Source organism: Equus caballus, chromosome 25 (genome assembly GCF_041296265.1).
Source record: "Equus caballus isolate H_3958 breed thoroughbred chromosome 25, TB-T2T, whole genome shotgun sequence".
NCBI lineage: Eukaryota > Metazoa > Chordata > Mammalia > Perissodactyla > Equidae > Equus > Equus caballus.
Window position 1 is genome coordinate 41,979,923 of NC_091708.1, and position 26,595 is coordinate 42,006,517.

The 26,595-nt window shown below is 54.9% G+C and overlaps 2 protein-coding genes and 1 long non-coding RNA gene across 12 annotated transcripts in view; 2 read left to right on the top strand and 1 right to left on the bottom strand.

The window, feature by feature from the left end:
* AIF1L (allograft inflammatory factor 1 like) lies at positions 1 to 21,634 on the top strand. 3 transcript variants are annotated; one of them, XM_023629157.2, is made up of 7 exons: positions 68 to 278; positions 478 to 539; positions 4,447 to 4,560; positions 11,188 to 11,254; positions 13,669 to 13,710; positions 16,020 to 16,182; positions 18,758 to 21,634. In XM_023629157.2, the coding sequence occupies exons 1-7, from the start codon at positions 248 to 250 to the stop codon at positions 18,843 to 18,845; spliced, it is 567 nt and encodes a 188-aa protein (XP_023484925.1). In that variant the 5' UTR covers positions 68 to 247; the 3' UTR covers positions 18,846 to 21,634. The 3 variants fall into 3 exon arrangements, with proteins under 3 accessions (XP_023484926.1, XP_023484925.1, XP_070106976.1); XM_070250875.1 differs by having other exon boundaries at positions 257 to 278; positions 4,447 to 10,459; XM_023629158.2 differs by lacking the exon at positions 4,447 to 4,560 and having other exon boundaries at positions 1 to 278.
* Positions 14,336 to 22,503, bottom strand: LOC138920730 (uncharacterized). The gene is made up of 3 exons (XR_011432433.1): positions 22,395 to 22,503; positions 16,375 to 16,646; positions 14,336 to 14,505 (listed from the first exon to the last, which is right to left on the bottom strand). It is a non-coding gene; the product is annotated as an uncharacterized lncRNA (long non-coding RNA).
* Positions 22,504 to 22,601: 98 nt separating this feature from the next.
* The window catches only part of NUP214 (nucleoporin 214), a 97,472-nt gene continuing 93,478 nt past the window's right edge, over positions 22,602 to 26,595 (top strand). For 4 of the 8 annotated variants that reach the window (XM_070250868.1, XM_070250871.1, XM_070250872.1 and 1 more), the window contains exons 1-3: positions 22,602 to 22,817; positions 25,078 to 25,273; positions 25,911 to 26,062. In XM_070250868.1, coding sequence (XP_070106969.1) covers positions 22,650 to 22,817; positions 25,078 to 25,273; positions 25,911 to 26,062 — 516 coding nt within the window. In that variant the 5' untranslated portion in view covers positions 22,602 to 22,649. The remainder of the gene's footprint in view (positions 22,818 to 25,077; positions 25,274 to 25,910; positions 26,063 to 26,595) is intronic. The other 4 variants (XM_070250867.1, XM_070250869.1, XM_070250870.1 and 1 more) reach the window with 1 other exon arrangement.

A 26,595-nucleotide genomic window follows, 5' to 3' on the forward strand; every position in this document is an offset into this window, starting at 1 on the left:
CGGGGCGGCCCGGAGGCCCGCATAATAGCGGCTTTGACGCTCGCGGCAGGGCGGCGGGGAGGGGAGGGGTGGGGAGGCGGGCCGGGAGGTGGAGGGAGGGAGGGGTGTGTCCTGCTGCCCGCGCCTTCCCTCCACCCCGCGGTCCCGCCGCCACACGCCGCCGGAGCTCGGACCAGACGCCTGCCCGTCTTCCTCATCCCTCTCTGCGGCCGCGAAGCCCGGACCCGGCGGGAACCCCGCGCTCACCATGTCGGTCGCGCTCAGCAACAGGTTCCAAGGTAGGCGCCGCTGTGCCCCCGCTGTCCCGCGCCCTTGTCCCGCCCCCCGCCCTCCGCCCTCGCCGGCTGTCCCCCGCCCGCCACCTGTGCGCACGGGGCGGACGGCGGGGTTTGCGCCGCGCGGGAGGCGGGCGCGCGCTCGGGGACGCACGGCCCGAGGAGACCCCCGCTTCCCGGGCCTCCTCTTTGTCTCCTGCAGGAGGGAAGGCGTTCGGCATGCTCAAAGCCCGGCAGGAGAGGAGGCTGGCCGAGATCAACCGGGTAAGCGCGCGCCGCCACCTTCGCTTTGCCAGCCTCGCCGCCGAGGGCAGCCTGCGAGTCGCTCGCCCTCGAAGTCCTCAAAGACCCACAGTCTGCGAGGCTGTGCCTGCTGCAAAATCAACTCCTCTTCCTCTCCTTCTCCCGGGCTTCCCCCAATTTCCTCCCTCTGCCCCTGTCCCTGTGCCTCCAACTCCAGGTAGGTCCGCCTCCACCCCTTCCACCCCCCTGGTCCCGGCGTCTCGGGTTGCAAGTTGTTACTCTTAGACTACGGAGGTAGAGCCCGCCCAGGAGCTCCGATGCCAGCCGGGCCCGGACTCCCCGGAAGCTCTCTTGGGACCAGGCGAAGGGAGTTGGCGCTGGGAGGGACCCCCGAGGTCTCCAAGCAGTCCCTGTTTTTACAGCGTGGGGAGGAAAGGGAGGCGCAGAGAGGCGAGGTGGCTGCCCCGAGATGGCACAGCAGGAACGGGTCGGGCTGCTGTTAGAGTCACAGGCTTCAGACTCGCAGGCCAGTGCTCTCTCTACCAGAGAACATGCTGCCCTCTTGCCTGCCCCACCCCCACTCGCACATTTATTTTTCCCTCTAACTTTATGAACGGTTTCTTGGAGACTGGGTGCTTTTCTTCCTGGTCCTAGTGGATTTCTATAAAGAAATCCTTCCCGCTGCTGCCAGGCAAGCAGTGGGAGCTCCACGAACTTAGCTTAATGACCATGTAGATTCTCGAAGATAAGGAAAAGTGTCAGGGCCTGCCTGGATTGGCCAAAGCTCAGAGGCAGCCAGTGGCTTTACGGTTTTGCCAGACACCGGCTCAGATCTGGCCTCCATCGTGTGCGGGCTCTGTGGTCTTCAGCAGGTACCTCGTCTCACATGGAGCCAGGGTCGCCGCCAGGGCCCAATGAGGGAAGGCCTGTAGTGTGTTTGGCCCGGCTCCTGGCACCAGGGAAGGCCTCCATGGATGGTACTGGAATTGTTTCCTGAGAAAGACTTCTCCCAGGTGTCTTCCTACCTGCTTGCAGAGGCAGGCCACCTGAAACGAGGCTGGGCGTTCCCCCTGCCAGTTCCCTCGGGCCGCTGGGCACCAGAGGTCTGAACCCAGCTCAGAGTCCTGGAGTAGGAAACTGGAGGGGGTCAGCAGGGTCCCGGTGCAGGCCGTATGGAGGTGAGTCCAGAGGCTGCGACTCGGTTGTAGTGTTTCCTCTCTCCAGGGGCATGCAGTCTTGATGTTCCTTGATTTGGACTGACTAGAACTAGGCAGCCCGTCAGCTTTCATTCCACCAGCTGCAGGAATCCCATGGAGGGCTCTGGGGAACCCAGGGTCCCTCCAGGTAAACTCTGGCCCCCTCATTGCCATCCTCACCCTGCCTCTTGGTGCCATCTTGAGCACAGCTGAAAGGGAGCCTGGATGTCAGGCTGGGGCTCTCAGGGGTCCAGGCTGCGGGGCTCCCTCCCAGCTCGCTCTGCAACCAGCCCCACCTTGGTCTTGGCAGTCCTGCCTCTGGACAGGAGCCTGGATCCCTGACCTCACACAGCCCTCTGGGCCAGGCAGGTCCCAAGCTGGCTGAATCCACCCATAGCCTGGAGGACCCGGAGCCAGAGACAGCTGGAGATGGGGGAGAGGGGACTTTAGTTGGACGAGCCAGAGGAGCTGAGAGTGTGTGGGACTTTCCACGCCAACCCCGCCCTTGGGATGCGGGCGGGGGAGGCTACAGGGTTGTTTGGGGAGGCAGATTGGCTTGCTCAGACTGGGACTGGGCTGTGGCTCTCGGGCTGATCTGGACAGCGCTGGGACAGGGGAAGGGGAGCAAGGAGAGAGAGTGTCTAACCACGTAGGGACCCCAGCGCCCAGCGCAGCTGGCCAAGGCCACACAGAAGCCAGTGGCCGAGCTTGCAGTCTAGCGTCCTTTCCCTGCCCAGATGCTATTCTGAGACCCACCATGACAGCCCAGGCTACTGTAGGGCCTGCTGGGACCCAGGCTCTGGGCCCCTGGAGGAAGCAGGCTCCAGGATCAAACCAGAAGCTTGAGCTGCTTCCCAAAGCAGCAGATCGAAGTGGCCCCACCGTAGTTTAGAGTCATTAGACTCTGTGACCTTGGTTGGGCAAGCCGCTTGAGATAATGATGGTGGGGCTGTTGTGGTTTTTCAGAGAGATAATCTATTCTATACGGAAAGCGCAGAGAGCTGCTGTCATGATTGTTATCGTTGCCTTGTTTGTGGCTTAAAGGTTCAGGGAGTGGAAACCCAGGGGCAAGGTCTGAGATAGGCGTGGCCCATGCTGGCTGCTCAGCCTGGGCCGGACCCCTTCATCTGGCAGGCCTTCGTCTCCCCCTGCGTGAAATGGGAGCAGTGACCCGTGGTCTGCTCGGAGTCCCAACAACAATCAGTGGAGATGAGCAGATAGGCGCTCCTTGCAGACTCTGAGGGAGTCGCTCTGTTTGAGGGTCTGACTCTGTTTCCCCCGTGACCATGGTCATGGCTGCAGTGGAAGTTCCCTGGGGTGGGCGGATTCTAGAGAGAACCGTGTTGGCAGCCCAGACTGCTTTCTTTTGGCGGGCAGCTTCACTGCCCCACTGGAGCAGGGCTCCTTGGGGAGTGGACTGTGCAGCTCCTGGTGGCCCTGTGAAAGCAGAAGGCCTGAAGGACGGGGCTTCATGACTCGCTCACCGTGTGTGCTTGGGTCCCGCTGGGGCTGCTGCCCGGGGCAGAGCCCAGCCTGGCTGGCAGCTCTGGGAGCTTCTCTGGGCCAACACCCCAATTCTGTTTGGGGCCTTTCTCCCGCCCTGGGGCGGGCCGGCTTCCAGAGGGTAGCAGGGAGCTCAGTCTCAGCGATTATTATGATAAGGGATTTACGAGTAAAAATAGGAGACTTGGGTGGACCTGGAGGTCCTGGGGGAGCTGTATGGAAATGCACTTTTTTGGGGTTTCTCTCTAGTTCTCCTATCGTTTTCTGAGCACTTGGCATGTGCCGGGCAGCATGCCAGGCATGCTTCGGGCATCATCTCATTGTATGCTCCCTCTAATCCTGTGAGCGTCTGTTCCTATTTTACAGAAAATGAGACTCTGAGGGGTTGAGTAAGTTGCCTGGGTTTAAACAGCCACAACCTGAGCCCAGCCTGTTCTCTCAACCCTGAGCTCGACTGGGTCTCCTCCATGGGTGCCTGCCCCCGCCTCCATGCTGTGTGCCTGCGTGCACGTGTGTGCCTGCGTGGTGCGTTCTCTGCGCTACTGGAGCGGGCAATACCAGCGGGCGCCTCCTACTCCCCCCACATAGCTGACATTCCCTGAGCCCTGATGGCATGGAAGGTGACCCCAGACCAGCCATGCCCAGCCTTATATGGCAACGGGACAGATTCTCTCCAGTTTCCCACAGGGACAGAGAGAAGCAGAGGGGTTGGGTGGGTGCCCCCACAGCGCCCTTAGGGACGGAGCAGGAGGAGCCCAGAGGACGGCGAGAGCCAGCCAGAGGCCGGGATCTTTAACAAAATAACATGAGTCTCGCCTCTGCTTGGTGCCCAGCGCCTGACGTGCGTCATCTCCCTGACTCCACTCGGTGGAATGCTCAACGAGATAGACTCTAGACGTGCAAGGAGAATCTATAAACACACCCATGGGACAAGGTCACTAGACCTCCCATTTTAGAGATGAGGAAATAGAGGCTCAGCCGGGTGAAGTCACCTGCCCAAGGTCACCCGGCCAGGAAGTGGCAGGGCCGGAATTCCGACTCCAGACACTGGCTGTGGCCTGCCCTGGCCTCTGTCCACCAGGCAGCTGCAGCCTAGCTGTGACACAGGCCTCTCTTGCTTATGTGGATAAGGATCTCTGGCTTCTGTCCCGCCACCCCCAGCCTTCCTGGGTCGAATGAAGGGCACTCAGGATTCCCTGTAGCATTTAGATGCCTAATGGTTATTTCAGAACCCACGTGCCATCCCTAGTGGAAAGAGCTGGACTTGGCTGGCTGGGCATCTCTGCCCAGGCCCCTCTGCTGGCAATGGAGGACCTCTGAGACCTGACCCAGGCACTTTGCAGGTACGTCTCTTTTCCTGTGTACTGGCAGTGCCACCATGTCCTTGCTAGGTGAATGTGCCCAGCTAGCATTGCTGGGCACCCGTCTCTCTTGCTCTTTCTTAATATATTATAAGGGAGATGGTGATAAGCAGCCACGTGAGCCTCTGAGGATTCAGTGTCCCCACAGGTCCAGCTGGTCACGACCTCAGAGTGGCCATGTCACAGGAAGCTGGAGATGGAATTTCTGCAGGGTCTGCTTCATTCGTGTAGTTGGGAGGGTGTTTTTCTTCAGCTGCCCCGTCTATTGGCGAGGACGCGGTGTCCAGATGAGGCCCCAGAGCTACCGTGGGGAATGTGAGCCTGCTGTCCTTCTGGGTGCACATTACAGGCTCCTGCTACACGCCAGGCACCAGACTGGGCATCTGTGGCCTGGTCCTGGCCCTTTAAGAGCCTGTGGGCTGCGTCAGGGGCCTCACAGCCAGGCATGGCGCCTCCTGTCCTTGGGGTTTTCGCCCAGGGCTTCAGCTGCCAGCCCCTTGGATGGCCTCCAAGATGGTGATATCCGCCCGCCCCAAAATTCTGCTGCAGCTAATACATAAAGACGAGCCTGGAGGGCCAGGAGCAAGCATCCGGGAGCAGGTGCTAGAGGTACCAGCCCAGAAAGAGAGTTAAGTCGGGGGTGGTGTGGGCAGGCAGGTGGCAGGGTTCCGGAGGCCCGGACACAGCAGGTGCTGCCAAGCTCTGCTGGTTTTGGAAATGCCCCCTTCCAGGCATGAGCATTTGGACGGGGCTCCCAGGGGTTGGGGGCAGGGGTGCGGTTCTGCCTCTCTGATGTGCATCCGAGGTTGTAGGTGACCCAGAGAGACAGTAGTGAGCAGGTGCGGCTGCATGCGGGCGCTGTCCCCGGGGCCTGAGATGGGAGCCCTCTGTTCCGTGTGGATGGCCCGTCACTGCGAGGTCAGCCAGGTGTCCAAGGACAAAGCAAAGCTTGCCCTTGAGGAGGGATGGCCAGAGGGTCATGGCTCCCCAGGAGGACTTTGTGGCGCAATGTGGGACAAGGAAAGTCTCTTCTCTGCCCTTCCCCTGCTCACAGTTGTCTCTTGGTGTGGCTTGAGTTTGGGTGATCCAAACTCATCCCGGTAACTGATAAGACTTCATAACTATACGAGGAGCCAGGCTCTTTCGATGCTGTCAGCTCATTTAACACTTACACCAACCCAATGAGGAGGATCTATCATGATGACCCCATTTTGCAGATGAGGAAACTGAGGCCAGAGTGGTAAAGCAAGTTGTCCAGGGCCACAGAGCCAATAAGCTCTGGAGCTGGGATTTGAACCCAGGCAACTCAGTTTAACCTGCCTCCCCACCCCTCGGCCCGGCACATGCGCACTCAGGAAGTTTATGTGGGGCTTCTGATCACTGTGGCTCTAGGCAAGACCTTTTCCTTCTGGGGCCTCAGTTTCTCCCGCTTTTGCACGAAGAGGACGAGCTGGATGCTCTGAGGAGCCCTTTCTGGGTTCCGTGGCTGGGCGACCGCTTGAACAACTCTGCCACTGTCCCAGCCTTGCCCCCGGACGCTCTGCCTTTCGGAGTGACCACCTGGCTCACACTCTGTTTTGGATCCCAGGCTCCTACCCGCTTGTATTCCTGGCGCTTTGCCAGGGACTGACCAGGCCGCCGAGGCCTGCAGACTTGCCCCTCACAGATCAGTAGTCACTCTCAGAGCCCAGGGGCCCCCTGGCCCCTCATACCTGGAGGCACCGCAACAGTTTCTGCAGCTGGAAAAACTTGTCTTTTGGGACAGTGGGTTGGAGGGGGAGAGGGGGATGGGGCTAGAGGAAACCATCCACCCCACCCCTATCCACCTAGAGGGCTATAGAGTGGTTCCCTGGCCTCTGGAATAACCTCCTTCTGTAGCTGCCCAAGAAGAAAGGTAACTCCCAGTATTGACTTTCTTTGCCCAGAAACCTGTGGCCAGGCCACCTTCTCCTTGATGGGGGCAGGGAAGGAGCTGGGATGGTGAAGGGAGGCAGACCTTGAATTGTGAAAACTTCGTGATCTCGAGCAAGTTGAGCAACCTCGCTGGGCCTCAGTTGTCCCATCTGTTGAATGGGGATACCCAGAAAGGGGAAAAAGAAATCATAAGCAGCCTAAGCCCAGGGGGAACGGATCTCCTTCCTAATCTATTTAACACTCAGTCATGGTCTGGATGATGAGCCGTGGGGGTTAGGAGTGGATTGTACAGATGTAAATGTTAGCAGATAACAACAGCTAACGTTAACATTTACTGAGTGCCAGGCACTGGGTAAGCACTTTACATGTATTTGCTTACATACTGTAACGCTCAGGACAAACCTACGAGGCAGACAAGGTCTTTTTATCCTTCCTGTAGATGAGGAAAACGAGGCACAGAGAAATGAAGTAATTTTCACACAGCAACTAAGTGGTTCAAACCCAGGCTTTCTGGCTCCAGCTCGCCCTCTTTTTGTTCTGCTTTTTCCCAAACATCTGGGGTGGCTTCTATCTCCATCTCCTCCTGGAGACCCAGAGTCAGGACAGCCGGGTGTCTTAGAGTCTGGACAGACAGGGTACCTGCCCACTGGCCATGACTGTGCCCCGAGACTGGGCAAGGCTGTGGGGGAAGGACGCCCGGAGGGAGGAAGCTGTGGGCTGTGCCTGAGCGGGAACCGAATCCAAAGCCCGGAGGTGGGGTGGGAGCTGGCAGCCCAGCCGGTGGAGCTCCTGTTCCTGCCGCCTGCCCGCCTGCCTCTGTGGCCCCCTGCCTAAGGCAGCGTCCACACAGCTGCCCTAAGCCCAGGGTCACAGAGGGCTGCCGACCCACGCATGGACGGGTCAGCTGCTTCTCCCACCCCTGGTCACTCTGTGGCTCAAGCATTTGTCATTTTTGGCTCTAAGGAAAAAATATGATTCCAATCTCTAAATCCTCTCCAGTCTCTGCCACACACGTGCAGACTTTTGTAAAGCTGCCTGACCGTTTCAGGGGTGGGTGGAGAAAGTCATTCTGGGCTGAATGGTGGGCTTCTCCATTGGTTCAGCAGATTTTTATTGAGCGTCTACTATATGCTGGGCACTGCTGGGTGCCAGGCATCCATGGGGCACAAGACAGCAAACACATCGTCCCAGAACCTGTGGCCAAGGGCCTGCCTCCTGCTGGCATCCTTCCAACCCCACTTCCTTGGGGCACTTCTGCTCCTCAGCTCTGTGCCGGCGGGGAACCCGAGCGGCCTCCGTTGCGGGGCTTAATCCCAGCTCGGCCACTGTGCTGACTTGAGCAAGTTGTTCATCCTCTCTGAGTCTCAGTCCATTCACTCCTCCTGCAGCTGTTTATGGAGCACCTACTCTGTGCACCTGCGTTCTGACAGGGGGAGACGCACAGTGGACAACACCCTCCGTAAGCTCTTACGCTGTGAATTGTGTTAGGAGGTGATCCTCCCCTGATGAAAGGAGATGCACGGGAAGAGAGGTGCACTAGAAATGGAAGCAGGGGGCTGCGGCGGGCTTGGCCTCATGAGAAGGTGACAGTGGAGCAAAGGCTTGAAGGAGGTGAGGGGGGACGTGCAGATATGTGCACTCCAGGCAGCGGGCACAGCAAGAGCAAAGGTTCCCAGGTGGGAGCAAGCCTGGCCTGGGGGAGGCATGGGACGGAGGCCAGGGTGGCCGAGGCGCCCCCTCTGGTGGCAGGGGTGGGTAGGGGGGACACATGTAAAATAGCATGTTAGATGGTGATGAATACTAAGGAGAAACTGGCTTCATCAGTGACGAGTCAGCAATCCTGGCCCCCAAGGGCCACTGCACCTGCTGAGAGCCTGGCCCAGGGCCGGGTCCAGGGAAAGGGCATCGGCATTAACCATTCCTGGTACCTGCTGTTGTCCTTGCTCTGAATTGCTGGCTGGTTGTTCTGTGTTCCTGTGTGTGCTATTTGTCTCCAAGACCAGGGACCATGTGCTACGCCTTGAACCCAGTCTGTCTGGAACCCAGAGGGGTCGGTACATATTACAGGCTGGCTTGGGGCTGGTGCAGGATTTCTGGTCAAGCAGACAGAGGAGCTGAGAGGGCCCCCAGGTTTCTCCCCAGAGGTTCCCAGATGTTGGGCTCAGCCTGTGCTCCCTGACTCCCCACGAAGCCTTTCCAGTTCCTAAAGTGGCGAAGTGAGGGGGAGGGAGAATGTGGTGAGTTGAACGTAGGCTAGATGGATTCTGTTTAAAAATTCTGAGACTGTGAACTTCCCACTTTTACGAAATATCCTCTTCTAAACTCATGGCAGCAGTCAATGGCAATTGTCTAAAGTCTTTGCTTGGCAAAATAACAAGCCCAATATGAGTGCCTCTCCCCATTTTTTGGGGGAAATGTTTCTGCATTACCCCAAAGTCTGGGAACCACTGACCTGTTTGTCCCTCAGCTGGACAGATATGGGATCTGTGACCCCAGGAAGTGCCTGGTCTGCTCAGGGCCACGGACAAGAGTTAATTGTCCTGCTTTTGGTCAGCGAATGGAGTGGGGGCAGCAGTAGAGAAGAGCTGAGAGGGAGCCAAGAGGAAGGGAAGTTCTGGGCAGAGCTGGCCGGGAAGAGGGCGGCCACCCAGGCTACGGGAGCTAAGTGGAGGCGGGGCCATGCGCAGTGCATGGGAATGAGGCCCCCATGAGGCTGTGGCCAAGCTGGACCCCAGGGGCTCTGGGGCTGCCCCAGCCTGGCTGCTGGAGGCACGGGCCTTGGAGTCCGATAGACTCAGGTTCCAAACCAACTGTGCGCGTCCTCAGTGCCTGGGGACGTCAGACACGTTACTTAACCTCTCTGGTCCTTGTGTTCTCACCTATGAAATGGGAATAACAGTGGCTGTGAAGATTTAATGGGAAAGCACCATGCCTGCCGAAAGCAAGGGGGTAATCGGAGCACCCCAACCCAGCAGGTGGGGCCACTTTGGCAGGTGGGTTTCTCCTTCTTTGTCGGGGGCCTGAGTCAACATGGAGGCCCTAGAGCCCTGGAAGGGACGGTATTCTGCCTCACACCCCATCACACCATTCGCTGCTGAGCCCTGATGGACGGCCCACCGCTAAGGCTCTCAGTGGGTTATCCCCGTTGAGGGGCTGGTACCCAAGCAGTGGGTACCCTTGTGCCCATTTCATAGCTGGTAAGGAGGTGACTGAGACCCAAACCCTGAGTGCTCTGTAGTCATTTCGGTTCTTGTCATCCGCCTATTCTCCTTTAAGTCTCTTGTGGGTCTTCATGACAGTCTGGAAAGGTAGTGAGTTCCCTGTCCTTGGAGATGTGTAAGTACAGACTTGGTCATCACTTAGTAGGAAATAACAGCAAGAATTTAGAAACAGGTTGAGTAATTGACCTAAATAACGTTTAATATAGTTTTGAACGTGAACTTCCTGTAATTTTAGAAGAAGGACCTTATCTTATTGGCCTTGGTTTTATGTGCTCCCTTGATGCCTAGAACAGAGCGCTGTACACTGTGGGCCCTCAATAGCTGTTGAATGAATAACGAACGGAGGAGCGACACCCGTGTCTGGTCGGTTCAGTAATGAGGGAAGCGAGGTCCAGAGTAGGAAAGGGGTTTGTGGCCCCGGTGCCAGGATGGGAAGGCACCCTCTGCGTCCCCATCTGAATGCAGGTTCCAGGGCTGCCTGAAGATTGGCAACAAGGCACGGAGGACACCTGGCCCTGTGCCCGGCGTAGCAGGCGCTTCCTAATGGGCAGCTTTTTGTTTTAAAGCTGGATGAGTGCCTGCCGTCTGCTCCTCTTTGAGTGTCGGGGTGAAGGATGCAGGCTCTAAATGAGACGGAGCTGAGGTGAAGCTCTGGCTGTGTGAGCCTCAGCTTCCGCATCTGTACAATGGGAGGCATAAGAGTCGCTGCCTCCTGGGCCCCTGGGAGATCTGAAGAGCGCCTGTGGGTGAGTGCTTCCTTCTGGAGCCTGTTGGCATCTCCTTCCGACCCTCCCCCCAGTCGGTTCTGAAAGGACTGTTTGAGTCTCTCTAAGTATCTGAGGGGAAGTGGGCCCTTCAGATGAGAGGACGCAGGGGGAGGGCAAGCGGCCTCTGCAGCAGTGTGCAGGGCATTTTCTGGCTGGAGCAGAGATTCCTAATAGGACCGCTGCTGTTCACTGGGCTCGTGCTGAACGCCAGGAGCCATACGTACAGGCTCCTTGGCTTCTCACACAAGCTCGGGAAGCAGCCACCGTAATTATCCCCATTTGCAGATAAAGCGAGAGGGATACAGAGAGGAATTCATACGGTGGGCCCCAGACCTAAGAAGGTAATGCTGGAACCAGGAGGCTTGTCTTTGGGACTCACGGCTTCACGGCCTCCGAGCCAGGGTCCCTGGGAGGAGGCCCGGGTGCCTGGACTGGTTATTCAGAGGCTGACCGAAGTGGTCAGTCTCCTGGAGCACACCCTCCGGGCCCTGCCCTGAGCTGCTGAGCACACTTCCTCCCCACAGGGTGGACTCTGCGGCTCTGCCTTTGAGGGTTGTCGGGGGGCCAGGACAAACACTGGTGCCTCCTGCCCTGCCCGGCCGAGCCCGGCCACCTGGCGGTAGAGAAGGCACCGGGGCAGTGGGCCCCCATGTCAGTGAGTGTGGCCAGCTGACCCCTTGCTCAACACTGTTCTCTCGCCTCTGTAGGAGTTTCTCTGTGACCAGAAGTACAGTGATGAAGAGAACCTGCCGGAGAAGCTGGCAGCCTTCAAAGGTAAGCTAGGGCTGGTGGCCCTGCCACCCCGGAGAGCCGGGCTGGCTCCTCACAGGCAGGATTCCTTGCCCCACAGGCCCAGGCTGCCGCCCTGGTTCATCCAGCATGCCCCTCTTCCCCGCGGGCTGCGAGGTGGGGGACCCGGCCAGGGGCACAGGCCCTTCCACCTTTCTCCGCACCATCCCAGGCCCCTCAGCCCTGGCCTGCAGGCCCCGGCCTGCCCTCCCTCCCCCTGGCCGCCTGGCAGGGCTCAGGTTGGCTCCTGTCCGCTGCGGCCCAGGCCCTGCTCGCTCCCGGGGCCCCAGCACACAATCCACTCTTTGTGGCGGCCCTGGCCTCGCCCCCTCCGCGGTGGAGCGCCTCGGGAGCCCCTGCGGAGAATGGACGTTTGTGTCGCCACAGTGGGGCAGGGGGCAGAGTTTCTGCCCATTGAATGCCGGCAGCACGGGATGAAAAGAAAACAGGGCCCAGGAGCCCGCGCGGGGAGGGGGTGGCATAAAGGTCCCTCTGTTCCGGGCCCTGGCGCTTGGTTCCCAGCCAGCAGCTCAAAAGGAGAGGAGCCGTGCACAGAGGAGCAGGACAGACCCACCTTTCCCACCCGGGAGGGGAGAGGCACGCTTAGCATGTGGGGGCCCTGGGCACGCCGGAGGAGCCCAGCGAACATCCTCTAGGCCACAGCCCCCACTCAAGTCTTGGCGGCGTGGGCTCCTCCCTGCTCCAAGGCAAAGAGCTGCCCGGTGCTCCTCAGATGGTTTACGCCTTCGTGGTCCTTAGACAGGACATCGATGGCTAAGCATTTCTTGGCAGTGACCTTGGGGGTAGCACTTTGAATGCTGTCTTGTGAGCTCCCCGGATCGTCCCTATCCAGCCGGGAGGGAGATGGTGTGATCTTAATTTATAGATGAAGAAACTCAGGCTCAGAGGGGTGGAGTCATTTGCTTGAGGTTGCACAGCTCATCTAGGGCAGAGTTGGGACCTGAACCCATGTTAGTCTTGCTCCAAAGCCCCTGCTCTTTACCATTATGCAATGGTGCTTTTTACATTAAAAAAAAAAAAAAAAGAACCAGAACCAAGACACCCTATCCCAGCCCTGTCCCCCGCACCCTGTCCCAGCCGCTCATAAGAGAGCCGTGCCTCGGAGCAGTCCATTCCCTTCTTTCTGGATACCGGCGGGGTCACTCTTCAGAGGTGGCTCTGGGAGGAGGGGCAGAGGTCTCGGGGTCTAATGTCCACTCTCCTTGTCTTCTTTGGGATGTAGGGTTGGGTTCCTTGGGGCTGGCTAGGACCATAGTAAGTTGGCTTGGAAGCCAAGGGACTGAGGAGGTCTTCAGATTATTCACTCATCTGATCTCCAGGAATGTTTACTGCGCCAGGCCCCGCTCCAGGCCTGGGGACGGCAGAGAACACACAGACCAGAGGGCCCTGCCCCGGGCAGCTTGTGTTCCAGTGGGGAGGGGATGGGGAAGAGAGTGCAGGAAATGCCGAGCCTGCCAGATGGCAGTAGGTGCTTTGTGGGGGTGGCAGTGCCCAGTTAGAGAGGCTGGGGGTCCTGAAGGCATGAGGAGGGGCCCTGAGAATCCCTAGAGGACCAGTCCAGCAGCCCCCCTCTCCCGCAGACGCTCACGAAGCGGGCGGAGGCGATGGTGGCTCCCAGACTGCCGGGAGGACCTTGGCCTTCTCACGCTGGCCACTCTGTGCAGAATAGACCCTGCCCTGAGGGCCCTGCTCTTCTGTGGCTGGGGCCACCTGCCCAAGACCACAGGCCTTATTTGCACACACTGCCTGTGTCAGAAGATGCTGAACGCGTTGCTCTGTGTTGTCCTCCCTCACTGCTGGACGTGCCCTGGACCCCTTGATCGGGGAAGTCTAACTCAAAGCCTATAGGTGAGGTTTGGGGGGAGGCTCTGTGTATCCCTGGACACTGTATGTGCCACTTTGTGGTTAAGGGCAGGTCCACAGGTGTTTCTCCTGGGAGAGCATCAGATTCTCGGTGGTGCCCACGACCCCCCAAAAGGTACAGAACCACAAGGACTCTTTAAAGCAGTGGTTTCCACGCCTGGCTGCCCATCGGAATCGCCGGAGACTCTGAAACACACCAGTTCCTGCCCCCACCCCACCCTTCCCACGGCTGGGAATCTATTCTAGTCACTTTGCAGCCAGTTTGGATGCAGCCAGCCTGCTGGTGGAGACCTGGGAGCAAGCAGCTGCCCTCTTGGGCAGAGGGTCAGAGTGGCCCCCTGGGCGCCTTTCTCCACAGCGCCTGTGGGAGAGGGGTGCAGGCAGGGTGAGCTCTTTCTCCAGAGACGATGGCTGAGATGACTGAACTCATGTCAAGATCCCCGAGCAGGGTGAGGAAGGTGGTCACTGGGTCCCTGCTTCCAAGCTAATGCCGGTTTTTGCTCTGTGATTTGCAGAGAAGTACATGGAGTTTGACCTGAACAATGAGGGCGAGATTGGTGAGTGAGGCCTCCAGTGGGCTGGGAGAGGAGGGTATTCGGTGGGTAGAGGGTTCGAGGGTCCAGAGAGCCCCACCGACCCACCTGCGTGGGTGAGGGACATGAGTCGCTCTCAGGAGTGCGACAAGGACACTGCAGCCACCCCAGTGGGCTAGCCTTGAGCCCGTCTGCCTTCTCCCCTGGACCCACTACCCCCAAACTCCTCTCCCCACTTCTTCCCTCCCCACCCACCTCCCTGCCACTCCTCAGCCTCCCACCCCAGATGCTCGGGGGACTCAGGACAGAGGGCGCCACCCCTGCCCGGGCTGGAGATGCTCAGGCTGCTGACGCCCTGGCCTAGGGGCTGGCGTTTCCTTTGTCCCCAAGCCTGTCCTTCGCTTTGTATGCTGTCCTGCAGTTGACAGGGTGCTTTCAAACGTTGATTCCCTCCTCCAACAGACCCTGCCTGTGTCCTGCTCTCCAGGTGCTGGGGGTGACAAGCGCCTGTCCCCTGGCACTTATGTTTAAGACCATATCTTGACCTTTACCGGTAATGCTATGATATAGTCAGGGCCTGTTGAATTATCCCCATTTTACAGATGGGGAAACAGAGGCTCGGAAAGGTGAAACGACTTGCTTGGTGCACCTGGGGGTTAGTGGCAGGTCCAGGGCCCAGAGCCCAGCCTTTTGTTTCGGGATGGGTTTTCCCTCCTCCGTTTCACCCTGAACTTGCAGTGTTGTCACTGCCACCAGTGTTTCCATTCCCCCCCGTCCTCTCTCCTTCTTCTCTCTTTTGAATCTTTTGATCCTTGTCTTCTGTAGGAAAAACATTTTTTGGATTATCAAATGAATGCATTTTCATCATAAAAGTATTTGGAAAACACAGCAAAGCACAAGACAAAAATACCTCATCCAGCACCCCACCTCCTGGAAATAACCGCTGTACTGTCTTGGGTTATAGCCTTCCACTCCGTTCTAATCACTAAGCCTGCTTTATACAATTCTAGAACTTTCTTTCTTTTTATATGTAACTTAACTTTGTGAGTATTTTGATATATGAATAACTTTTCTTTTGAAATGTAATTAATGGCTGCATAATATTCCATTGTGGGATGGACTATAATTTACTCAGCCAACGCCTTAGTATCGCCCATTTAGAGATGTCCAGTTTTAGCTATTATTGATAATCCTGTGAAGAACATCTCTGTGCATGAATCTTTGTCCACGTCGCTGATTATTTCTTTAGAGTAAATCTCAGGAATGAGACATTCTGGGTCAGAGGCTTTTGAAGCATCTTGCCAAACTGCCTTCCAGATTTAGAGTCCAATTTAGAGTCTGGCCAGCCGTGTGGCAAGACCTTTCACTTCTTCCTGTAGAATGCTGCCCAGCTTTCTTTGAAATGCCCTGGACATCCTGGCACCCAGGGGTCTGGCAGCAGTCCTCCCCGCCCTGCCTCTCGGGTGAGCTGGCGCACCTCTCCCCCAGAAATCAGCCCCCCCGCTTTACCCCCGCTCCGCCATCCTTTGCTGACCCATTGTTCACGGAACAATCTGAAGGAAATTGCCTCAGGTCTTGGGAGCTGGGAGGTCAGAGGCAGCAGCTCCTTAGGGTGTAGTGCCTTTTTGGTGCCTCCCTTGTTTTTCTTGAATTTTGTTCTTTTGTTGGTCTTCCTGCTCTGCGGGATATTTTTGGTACTCTCTTCCTTCCAGCGAGGTGGAGCCTTAGGACTGCAGCGGGGGAGTGGCAGGTGGGGAGAGCTGCCCCCCAGCACCTGGAGAGCGACTTTCGAAGGCTAGGGTCAGGCAGACTCCCTGACCCGGCCTCCCTGGGCAGTGACTTCTTGGGTCGCTGGAGCAGTGGGCACACAGCTCCCCCTAACCCCTAACCCCGGGGGAGCAGCAGAGATGACAACAGTGGAGTGAAGAATAGCGGCTCCGTTACTAAGCACCTGCTTTGTGGCAGGTTCTTCTCATGTATCATACCCCTAGATGATCCCATCAACCCGTTTTACCACTGATGAGAATAGGGCTTCAGAGAGGTTAAGCAGTTTGCCCCAAGTCCCACAGCCAGGCATAGCAGAGCTGGATTCCAAGCCAAGTCTGTCCCTCTGTAGAAGCCCATGTCCCTAACCGCTAGTCCATACTGCCTCTGGAAAGAGCAGGGAGGGTGTGATGGGCTCATTCTCCCTAGAGGAGAAAGGCCTTTGACTGCGGTCTCCAGGGAGGGGCTATCCTGCTGGACTTCTTCTGGGTGTGGTGCCAGAGGGGAGCTTTGCCAGCTTCCTCGCTCAGCCTTGTCGCCACTTAATGGATCTGCGTTTCCTCTGGCAGACCTGATGTCTTTAAAAAGGATGATGGAGAAGCTTGGGGTCCCCAAGACCCACCTGGAGATGAAGAAGATGATCTCAGAGGTGACAGGCGGGGTCAGCGACACCATCTCCTACCGAGACTTTGTGAACATGATGCTGGGGAAGCGGTCAGCTGTCCTCAAGCTGTGAGTTCATCCCCTCCCCGCTACCCCCAGGGCCTCCGAAGGCACAGTCACTGGGTGTGGAGAGGCCCCCGGCTCGGGCACCTCAGCCGGTCCCCAGCCAGGAGGTCATTCACTGTGCGACCTGCTGGGCAAGGTTCTTAATTTCTCTGACCCTGATTTCCTTATCTCTCAAATGGCCACGTTAATACGCACCTTGCAGGTGAAAGTAGCCTGTGTCAGAATCAGCCCTCAGTAGGTGGCGATGAGGATGACAACTACGATGATAAATCTACTGTCGAAACTTGCTGAGCTTCAGTTTCCTCATTTGTAAAGTGACTCTTCTGCCCCGCGGGGTTGTTTTGAGCCTAACACAGAGTTAAAAACTGGCTCTAAAGGGACGGAGAGTTCAAATCTTGATGTGCTCACTTGCTACCAAAATGACTCTGGGCAAATGACCTTAGGTCCCTGAGCCTCAGTTTCTTCACCTGTAAGATAGAGAGGACAATAAGTATCTCGTGTGAAGTGGTGCCCTGAGGCTTAATGAGGTAACACACGTGAAGAGTCTAGCCCAGGACTGGCTGATGGCTCCTGGTGTATGGTGGCCAAAATCACACTCCGTAGGTCCTTCTCCATGAGGAGCTGCAGAGCAACTCTGTGGAGAGCCTTGTGGTGTCTGTCCAAGCCGAGAAGGACACTGGCTTGGCTTTTATGAAAGAAGAGTAACTTTTTTCTAAATGTACAAATGTAAAATAAACCTGTCCCATTTTAAAGAGGGGAGAAGTTGAGGCCGAAGGAAGCTGAGTAACTTGCTCATGAGCCCACAGTCCAGGCCGGTCAGAGCCTTGAGTGTAGGGTGGGACGGGGCAGGAGATGTGGTGGGAAAACCATCAACATCAGATCACACTGCGCCCGAGAGGCCAGGTGGCAGCAATGAGAGCGATGAAACTATTCAAACGACACCTAAGATGTGGGGACATTTACCATGTGTCAGGCACTGGTTCACCCATTGACTCCTTAGATTTGTCATTCATTAATTCAGCAAATATTTACCGAGCACCAGCCATGTTCCAGGAATTATTCTAGGTGCTGGGGACACATGAATTGCTGGCCTCATGGAGCTTATGGTCTAATGGCAGAAAACAGACAAAAACCCCAAAAAACCCCAAAGCACTAGATTGCACTGGTGTAGTACAAAGAAAAATAAAGGGCAAGAGGAGCAGAGAGGGATGGGATAGCCGGCAGGGAAGATCTCACTGAGGAGGCACATTTGATCAGAGCTCTGAGCGAGGGAGATGTGAAGAGATGAGCCATGTGAAGATCTCGGGAAAAGCATTCCAGGCAGACGAAACAGCAAATGCAAAGGCCCTGAGGCAGAATCGTGCTTGTATGCGTAAGGACCAGCACAGGGGCCAGTGTGTCCGGAGCACAGTGAGTGAAGGATGAGTCTGCAGAGATGGGCAGAGGCCAGGTGACGTGGGGCTGTGTAGGCCACAGTTGGATTTCGCATTTTGTATGAATGTGGAGGGATGCGATTGGAGTACTCAGAGCCAGGGGCTGACTTGTAAAAGGCTCCCTGTGGCTGGGTCAGGGGTGACAGTGGCAGCAGGGAGGGCTGTAGGAGGCTCGTGCGCTCGCACAGGTAAGAGCTGAGACCGCTGGGCCTGGAGAGGCTGCAGTGGAGGGGCAGGCGCTACTGGAATTGGGAGTGATTTTGGAGGTAGAGCTGGAAGGCTTGTCTAAATGCCCAGACGTGGGGTGTGAAGGAAAACCAGGAGGTCTGGGGTCTGAGGAACTGAGTGAGTCATGACGCTGTTTGCTTTGCGGGAAGAGCAGGCAGGGAAGGTGAGAATTAAGAGCTCAGTTTTTGATGTGTTGATGTGGACATCCACAGGGAGGTCCAGGAGGGAGCTGGATGTGCAAATCTGGAGCTCAGAGGCAAGCTGCTGGTGGACTGTCACCCTTTGGATGGGATTTAAAGCCAGGGGACTGGAAGAGCCCACCCAAGGAGGGACTACAGATGGAGGGGGGCACTGATGCCTGGAGCAGCTCCAGGATGTGGCACTTCCGGTGCCCTCACTTCCAGATGGAAGCACTGAGCGTCCGTGGGGTTGGGTGTCTTGCCTGAGTCGCCCAGCTCAGAAGTAATGGGGCTGGGACTCCAATCCAGGCTGTTTCCCTCCAGAGGCCACACTCTGAGCCCCAATCTTCTACTCCCTCGACTCTACTCTCAGAGTAGTGGGAGTTTGTGAAGATCCGAAGGGGCTTTGAGCAGAGCCGTGGCCCAGGCAGCACGGTTAGGGGAAGGTGCGTGGCCTACAAGTCAAAGATCTGGAGTCCCCTCCTGCCTCGGACTGCCTGTGTGGCTCTGAGGAGTCACACGGCCGCTCTGTGCCTCAGTTTCCTCCTCTGTAAAGTGGGACTAGCAGCCCCTTCCACATAGCTGCCTTCATGGGATTCCAAGAAGATTCCACTAGAGGGTGGATGCAAGGGCATTCTGTTGAGAAGCCTGTGACGGGAGGGCTGGGATGATCTTTTCTTGGATGAGGGAAGGGTCTTAATCCTGTTTTGTTTTGTTTTTTCTCCATCTCCAAACCAGAGTCATGATGTTTGAAGGAAAAGCCAATGAGAGCAGTCCCAAGCCAGTCGGCCCCCCTCCAGAGAGAGACATTGCCAGCCTGCCCTGAGGATCCCTGTCTGGACCTGCCCCACCCTTCCCATCCCTGTTCCTCCTCCTGACCTCGCTGCCCTCCCGACTCATTGTGATTTGTCTTATTTGTTTGGTCCTTGTGCTCCCCCCCCCCCCCCCCCCCCACCGCCGGCCATTGGCAGAATCAGTGATCTCTTTGTAAAGCACAAATTATCTGCCTTAAGGAGCTCTGGGTTGGGGAATCCTGAGCCTTGGGTCCCCTCCCTCTCTTCTCTCCTCCTTCCCCTCTCCCTGTGCAGAGGGGCTGATATCAAACCAAAAACCAGAGGGGCAGGGCCGGGACAGGGAGACTGGAAGCCTGTGATCCCCACGCTGCAAGCCGGCACTGTCCATCCTTCCAGGAGGTCTCTGAGCCAAGTCCAGGCTTGCTGGCCTGGCCCTGGTGAGGACCTCAGCCCACTTTGAGGAGACCCTGGAGTAGGGACAAGGCTGCAGGGCCCCGTTAGGCTTTCCTTGGACAGCTCTGTGGTTCCAGCCCTCTTGGGTTGTCCAGAACGTGGCCACTCGGTGGCCCCCTCCCCAGCCGATTCCCCCTCAGTCCACGCTTTTTCTCGTCCTCAATGAGGTGAGAGGAGAGAAGGAGAGGGGCTTGGCAACTTGAGCCCTTCAAGAAGGTTCAGGAAGGAATCCTCTGGCTTGCCCCCTGGCCACACCTTTACAGGCAACTCAGAGGGAGGGGCAGCCTGCCAGCCCTTGCTGGGGCAGCAAAGGGCTTCGGAGGTAGAGGGGAGGTCAGGGGCCTTGAGGGCGTCAGCTCAGTCTAGTCCCACATTTTAGGAAGGATGCTGGGGGCAACAGGATAGGAGAATGGGGATTAAAATGCTCATGGCAAAAAGAGTTAGCACCACTGTTAAGCCAAGAGCTCAGAAATAGGAGGTTGCCTTTCTGATCCCAATCTGCTTGAAACCTGACTGCACTTCCCTCATTTGCCTTCCCATCGTACTCACACCCTTCATTCATTCCTTCATTCACTCAGTCATTCAACAGATATTTATTGACCATCTATTATAAGCTTTAAGTCCCCCCACTTTGTCCTGACATGTGCTGTGTCCACTGTCTCTTACTCATCTCTCTGTTTCCAAATTGCCTAAAACCTTGATCTTGAGGATTGGATTGGGGTCACTGTGTCCTTTATTATAGACTCACAGGGTTTTAGAGCCCAGATCCACCCTGTACGTTATCTGAGCCAGTCCTCTCATTTCACAGCTGAGAAAACTGGTGGTCCACAGGGATTAAGTGCCTTGCCCAAGCTCAGGGGTCAATCTGGCATGGAAGATGCCCTGCCCATGCTTCATCTCTGCTCTCGGCTGCCTCAGTCAGGGAGGAAAACAAGGGAAGGGGCAGGGAGGGGCACACTCCCAGGTCAATACCTGGGGAAGGCCCAGGCCAGGACTCATCCTTCCCAGTGCCTCTGAGTCAGCATCAGGGTTTGGGAAAGGGCCAGGCCTGCCTTTGCAATTTTGCCTTCCCTAGAGCTTCTCGGCCAAGCTACGTCTCAGAACTCACACAGGAAGGTGTCACACTCAGCCCCATCTTGGCTGAGCAGAGACCCCAGCCTTGACCCCACCTGTGTTTTGGAGTCCCTTATCCTGCCCGCTCAGGACATAGATGCACTCATCCATTGACCATATTTACTAAGTGCCTGCTATGGGCCAAGAGCTAAGAACCCAGTAATGAAATGGACAGACTCATGGAATTTAGCGTCCCGTGGCGAAGTCAGACCTAGACGATGATGAGTGAGATGAACGTTAGGAAAGAGGGGGATATGGGCTGACTGCACTGCAATTCTAGGGGGCCCAGCTGGGCCCTGCACTGGGCTAGAGTCTTGGGAAAGCCTTCGCAAAACCTTAAGTGCAAAGGGCTGTTGGAACCAGTGTGGGTTCCCTGAAGCTCCTTAGTGACCCATAATCAAGAGCCCAGCTTGAAGGTGTGGAGCCAGTAGGGGATGGAGAAATGGCCAGGTTGGGTTAATCTGCTGGTCTCAACCAGTTCAGGAGCAAGATTATTTGGCTATGACTGGCTGATCTTCAGCCTAAGGAGCTGCTTCCATTGAAGTTTAAACCCCAGCAAAACATTCCTTCCTCTAAATGTAAAATTGCACCCCACCCCGTCCCCTGCCTTGGTTGTTTTTTTCTCCTGAGATCCTTACATGAGCAACTGCCTGTCCCCGCCCCTTCCCACCACCTCACCTCTCTGAGACCTTTAAGCAAGGTAAAGCCTTCCTTGACTACCCATTCTAGTCTGTACCTGTCCACCGCTCAGAAAGGAGGGCTTATTTCAGTGGGTTCCACAGTTGACAAGACTGCAGGAAGACTCCTTAAGGGAGGAGAGCAAGTGAGTGTGTCTCCAGCTTCTGGAAACAGCGGGAAAGAGAGTTCTCTCATTGGACAGGGGTGTCCTGGGAACCCTTACCATTTCCTTCACCATTTCTTAGAACTCAGCCCCTGGAGGGAGAGGATCTCAAGAGTGGTCCCTGGAAAGGGGGGTCTGCGTGTATTTCAGGTTGTGGCTATTGGCTCTAGGACTCTTACTTCTCTGGCTAAGGGCTCAGCTTTTTAGAACTTCAGCTGTCTTCTTTCTGAAACACCAAATCTAACTGATGTAACCAGCAACTTGGGGACTGCCAGGTATGGCTTTGTCCCTGCAACTCAAAAGGAAGTGTGTTGGGCAAGTTGAGGTGGATGCAGTATGCGTGTGTGTGTGTGTGTGTGTGTGTGTGGTGCTGGATATCATCTCTACAGACTGGAAATAAAGCAGACAAACTTATCAGTGTCTTCACTGGTGTATTTTGGGGATGGTTCCAGGGCTCAGCAAATTCAGAAGAGCTAGCTAATATAGTAATAGACTGAATGAGCGTGTCCTGTGTCCCAGGCTCTGTTAAATACTGAACTTCATTTGCTCCTCACAACCCCATGAGCCAGGTCCTAGTACACCAATCCTTGTCTTAGAAATGAGAAGCAGGCTTGGAGCAAAGGAGCAATTTGCTGAAAACTGAACAGTAAGTGGCAGAATATGGAGCTGACCCAGGGGATCCAAGTTAAGAATGTGTTCTAGAGCATTTATAATATAATTCCACTACAAAAACCTCCACGTAGGACTGTGTAAAAAAAATAGTAATCAGCATATCCAGAAAAGCTGAATTCTAAGCCTATCTCCACCAGTTTCTGACTGACGGGCACTGGGGAATTTTCTTAACTTCTCTATGCTTCCAGTTACTTCATCAATTAAATGGCAACAATACTCCTAGATGACTAGGATGTCTTGAAGATTAAATATCACATCTAAAGTGTTTTGCGCAGTTTCCAGGGTCTTGCTCTGTAAATCACAACCTTGAAAGGAGCAAGCAAAGCTGATCTTTGGTGCCCTTTAACCTCCCCTCTCAGCCTCCCTGCTCCGACATCGGGACAAGCCCCACCCCAAGCCCTTTCTGAACCTCTTTTCCTCCACCCTCTCTCAAGAGCTGCCCCTGTAAATATTTGTCAAGTTCCTAACTTCTCTGAACCGGGAACTATTAATAACTACCTACATCCTGGGGTTGCTGTGAAGGCTCAACCGAACCACGAGCGTGCAACGCTCGGGCGGGCGCCGCCCAATGAATGAAACCGACACCGAGCGAGCCGGCTCTCAGCGTGAACGCAGGGGCGGCACGTGGACGCTCCCGGCGCAGGCGCCCGGGCTCCAGGGCCACGCCCCCTCATCGGCCGAGCCGGGAGAGCGCACAACGACCCGCCCCCGCCAAACCGCGGACGGAAACGCGTGATGTCAACGAAGCGCGCCGGAAATGTGGGGTTCGCCGCGCGCCGCTAAAGCTGAGGGAAGGAAGTTGGCCTCCGGGCGGCCTGGGCTGTGTGGGCAAGGCCGCGGGCGGCATCGGGGGCTGCTTCGACCACCTGAGGGCGGCACGATGGGCGACGAGATGGATGCCATGATCCCCGAGCGGGAGATGAAGGTCAGAGACTGGCCAGGGCCTCCCTTTCTTCCTTAGCCGCGGCGTCGCCTTGGAGCCCCGCTGAATGGCGAAGCGCGGGTTCTGCCCCGCCTCCCGCTTGAACAGTTTGCTGCGTTCAGGGTTGTCACCAGCGCGGCCCGCAGCACTCTGCCGTGCCGCCGGCGTGGCAGCCCCGCGGGCGCCGTTTCCCCGCCCCTTGCTGGTCTTGTGCGCGCCCCTGGAGTTGCCCAGTTCCTCTCGCGTGTTGGTCGGAGGAGTGGTGGTGACTGCTGTTTATGGAGCGTTTACTGTGTGCGGGGCACTGTGGTGATCATCCAGCAGCTCCACGAAGTAGTTGTTGATATAGAGAAGCAAAGCGAGGCTCGGAAGAGAACTTACTCAAAGTCACGTGACAAAGGGGCTGAAATCTAGGGTTTTTTTTTTTTTTTTCAAAGACTCTGTCTTCTTCACTCCCACGGTACTACTGTAAGGTGGTCCAGGCTTGCATAACGCAGAGCCAGGGTTCGTCACCAGTCCTACAAAACCTTTAGTTAACTGGAATAAGAGGACTGTTGGTACTGGGAATCAGCCTAAAGTCAGGAAACCAAAAAGAGGGGCAGGGCAGGTGATCCAAATGACGGTTATCAACACCTGAAAGGGAGTAAGTTGCAGGAAGAGTCGCGTTTGAACAACAAATCACTGAAATGCGTTGAGAGTAGTAATCCATACCGTATTTAGAGTGGTGATTCTCTGTTCCTTCTGAGAATCAGTGCTGGGGTGAGCCACCCAGTGTGAGTGTGGAATTTCCCCACATGTGCTGGGGCAGAAGGAAAAAAAGATTTTAGAACCACAGACTTAGAAGATGATAGTCTCCGTTTGAGTTACTGATTATAACAGAAAGGAGAGCTCTCCTCTGCCTCTTCCTCCCACTGGCTCTCCATACACCTGTGACTGGGACCCTAACAGGATGGATATTTGGGATTATCAGGATGAGAATGACAGAGACTGAAAATTTTATTCTACTGTATGAAACCTAGTATGGTCTCAGCCAGAAAGCTGTGAATTTCTGGTCACCATTCTCAGTTGGAATTAAGAAGAGCTTTTCATTTAATTTTTTAGCAAATATGTATTCAACATCAAATCCAAGGAAATTAGTTTATGGGGTACATTAGGGATCCTGTATGAAGCACCATAAATACAAAAAGGCAGGCTGAGAAAGGCTGCCTTTGGCTTTTACACTTTTGGAATGTAAGCAAAAGTGGGTTCACATTCTTCTCACCAAAACCTTGACTTGAAGATAGGTTTGGAATTGAAGAGAAGAAACGCTGTATATAGTACAACTTAATGTAGTGACTGGTAAACTTATGGAACTCTTTTACCAAGAGGGGGTACGCACTGAAAGTTGTCTTTGAAAGCGTACAGATAAATTCATGGAAGACTAGCTGAGTCAGGCACTGACAGGTCTGGGAAGGCTCCCAGACCCCGAGATGTTAAGAAGCTTAAAAATGGAAGGAAATGGAAACTGGAAGTGGGTGGGGGTGGAGGCGGGGCAGAGGTGATGGCGCCCTTGTGGGAGGGACGCAGAATGTTGTGAAGCGAGGCTCCAGAGGCAGGTGGGTCGAGCCATTCCTGGCCTTAGAGCCTGTGTTAAGGGTGCTGACCTTGTGTTTAGATGTCCTTGAGTATCTAGGTGTGTTTATAGGACTTGACCACCGAGAGATTGACCATACGTATCCTTTTGTGTGATGGAATTTTGTTGAGCACTTGATGCAGGCAAGCCTGTTCTTGGGTTTGGTTCTTTCTGTGGTCGTTTTTTCCGTATCCATGTTTGTTGAGTGCTGCGCGGAAACGACCAGCTTATAGCGTGGTTGGCTGATGCTTCAATATTGAACAACGATTTATTAAGCATCACTCTGGATCACGAGACAATACATACCATAAAATAGGACAAGATTATAGATAATAAAGTGCAACTTGTGTGGTGGTTTAAGGCAATAAATTAGGAATTCATAAAAGGAAAAGATCAGTGTGAGCTGGATTAGTCAAGGCAGGCTTAATGAAGGAATTTTGAAAATTTTGTTTCATTCAATAAATAGTAACAAGCACTGTGCCAAGCACCACAGTAGGCCCAGGAAGCTTAAAAATGATTGAGCTGCACAGTTCTTGGCCTCAGGGTAGTACATATTTTTGTTGCGCTGGAATTGGGTCTACTGGAATCTAATGACAGACATTAAATTTCCTGTTTTCCCTGAATTGATCTTGTTTTGATCCCTCACAACAGGATTTTCAGTTTAGAGCTCTCAAGAAGGTGAGAATCTTTGACTCTCCTGAGGAGTTGCCCAAGGAACGCTCGAGTCTACTTGCCGTGTCCAACAAATACGGTCTGGTCTTCGCTGGTGGAGCCAGTGGGTTGCAGATTTTTCCTACTAAAAATCTCCTTATTCAAAATAAACCTGGAGACGATCCCAATAAGATAGGTAAGTTACTTGCTTCGTGTTGTAATAGAGGAGTGTAGTGAAGTGCTAATGTAGTTTGCCTTCCCAAGAAAATCGTTCTAATATTGAAATTAAAACTGCTGTTAGTCCTCAGGTTGCCTCCCTAGGAGAAGAAGTTGTAGGTAGGATGCTGGAGGGCTTTCTGGGTGTTCTCTTTGGTGCTTCGTAGTTCTCTTTCGATGAGTTGTTCCTGTGAGCTCAGGGAAGAATTTACCATCCTGCCATGCTTTTATTTTTGCTCAGTTGAACTCGAGTTCTGGCTCTCTGGGAGAAGGGTTTTGTTGCATGGCTTTTAGTTGACAGACCAGTACCATCCAAACAAATGGGAGTATGTACTGTTTAGGCCATTGTTGCAAAAATCTGGGTACAGGACGCTATTTTCAACAAGGGCAACAGCCATAGTTAGTTTCCCCAGGTCGTATGAGGAAGAGTCCCTGGGATACTTGACGCCTTATACGTCGGTCAGGAAGCTAAGATTTATCGGCCTAACCAGGTATCAGCATGTGTGCGGATGTTTATGTAGATGCAAAAATTGTCTCACGTAGATCTGAATAGAGGGGTTGTGGCTTATGCTTTGAAAATCCCATTTTCTGCTTTGTCTTTTTTTATGTTCTCATAGTTGATAAAGTTCAAAGCTTGCTAGTGCCTATGAAATTCCCGATACATCACCTGGCCCTGAGCTGTGATAACCTCACCCTCTCCGTGTGTATGATGTCCAGTGAATATGGTTCCATTATCGCTTTTTTTGATGTTCGCACATTCTCCAATGAGGTAAGCTACTGGCAAACTGTAGTGTCAGTATGGGTCCTAAGAAGATTTCCTAGTGTTGAATCATAACCTAGGAGTTCTTGGTGGACCCTCAAGTCTTTTTCTAGATTAAAATTTGGGTTTTAAAAAAGTCCTTAAGTATACAATCATAGATCTCTGAGATAGAAGGGACTTTGAGAAATTCTTGCACAGTGCCACCTGACCGAGGTGTTATCATTTCTCAGTTACATGTGAGACAGCCAAAGCCCAGGGAGCCTTAGGGGACTTGCCCAGGGCCATGGAGTGGTAGATAATGTCAGGAGTTCTAGTCCTGGGTCTCTGGCCTCCTGAGGCAGTGTTCTTCCATGCCGAGCAGTTTAATAGTGAGAGCAGCAATATTATCGTGTCTTTTGCTGACTCTGGGCCAGGCCATATGCTGGTGCTTTCCGTGCCTTGCCCTTGTGCGTGCCTACCACAGCCTTTCGCAGCAGGTACTGTTGTCTTCACTTTACAGGTGGAGAAACAGGCCCAAAGAGTTTAAGTAACAGTCCAAGGGC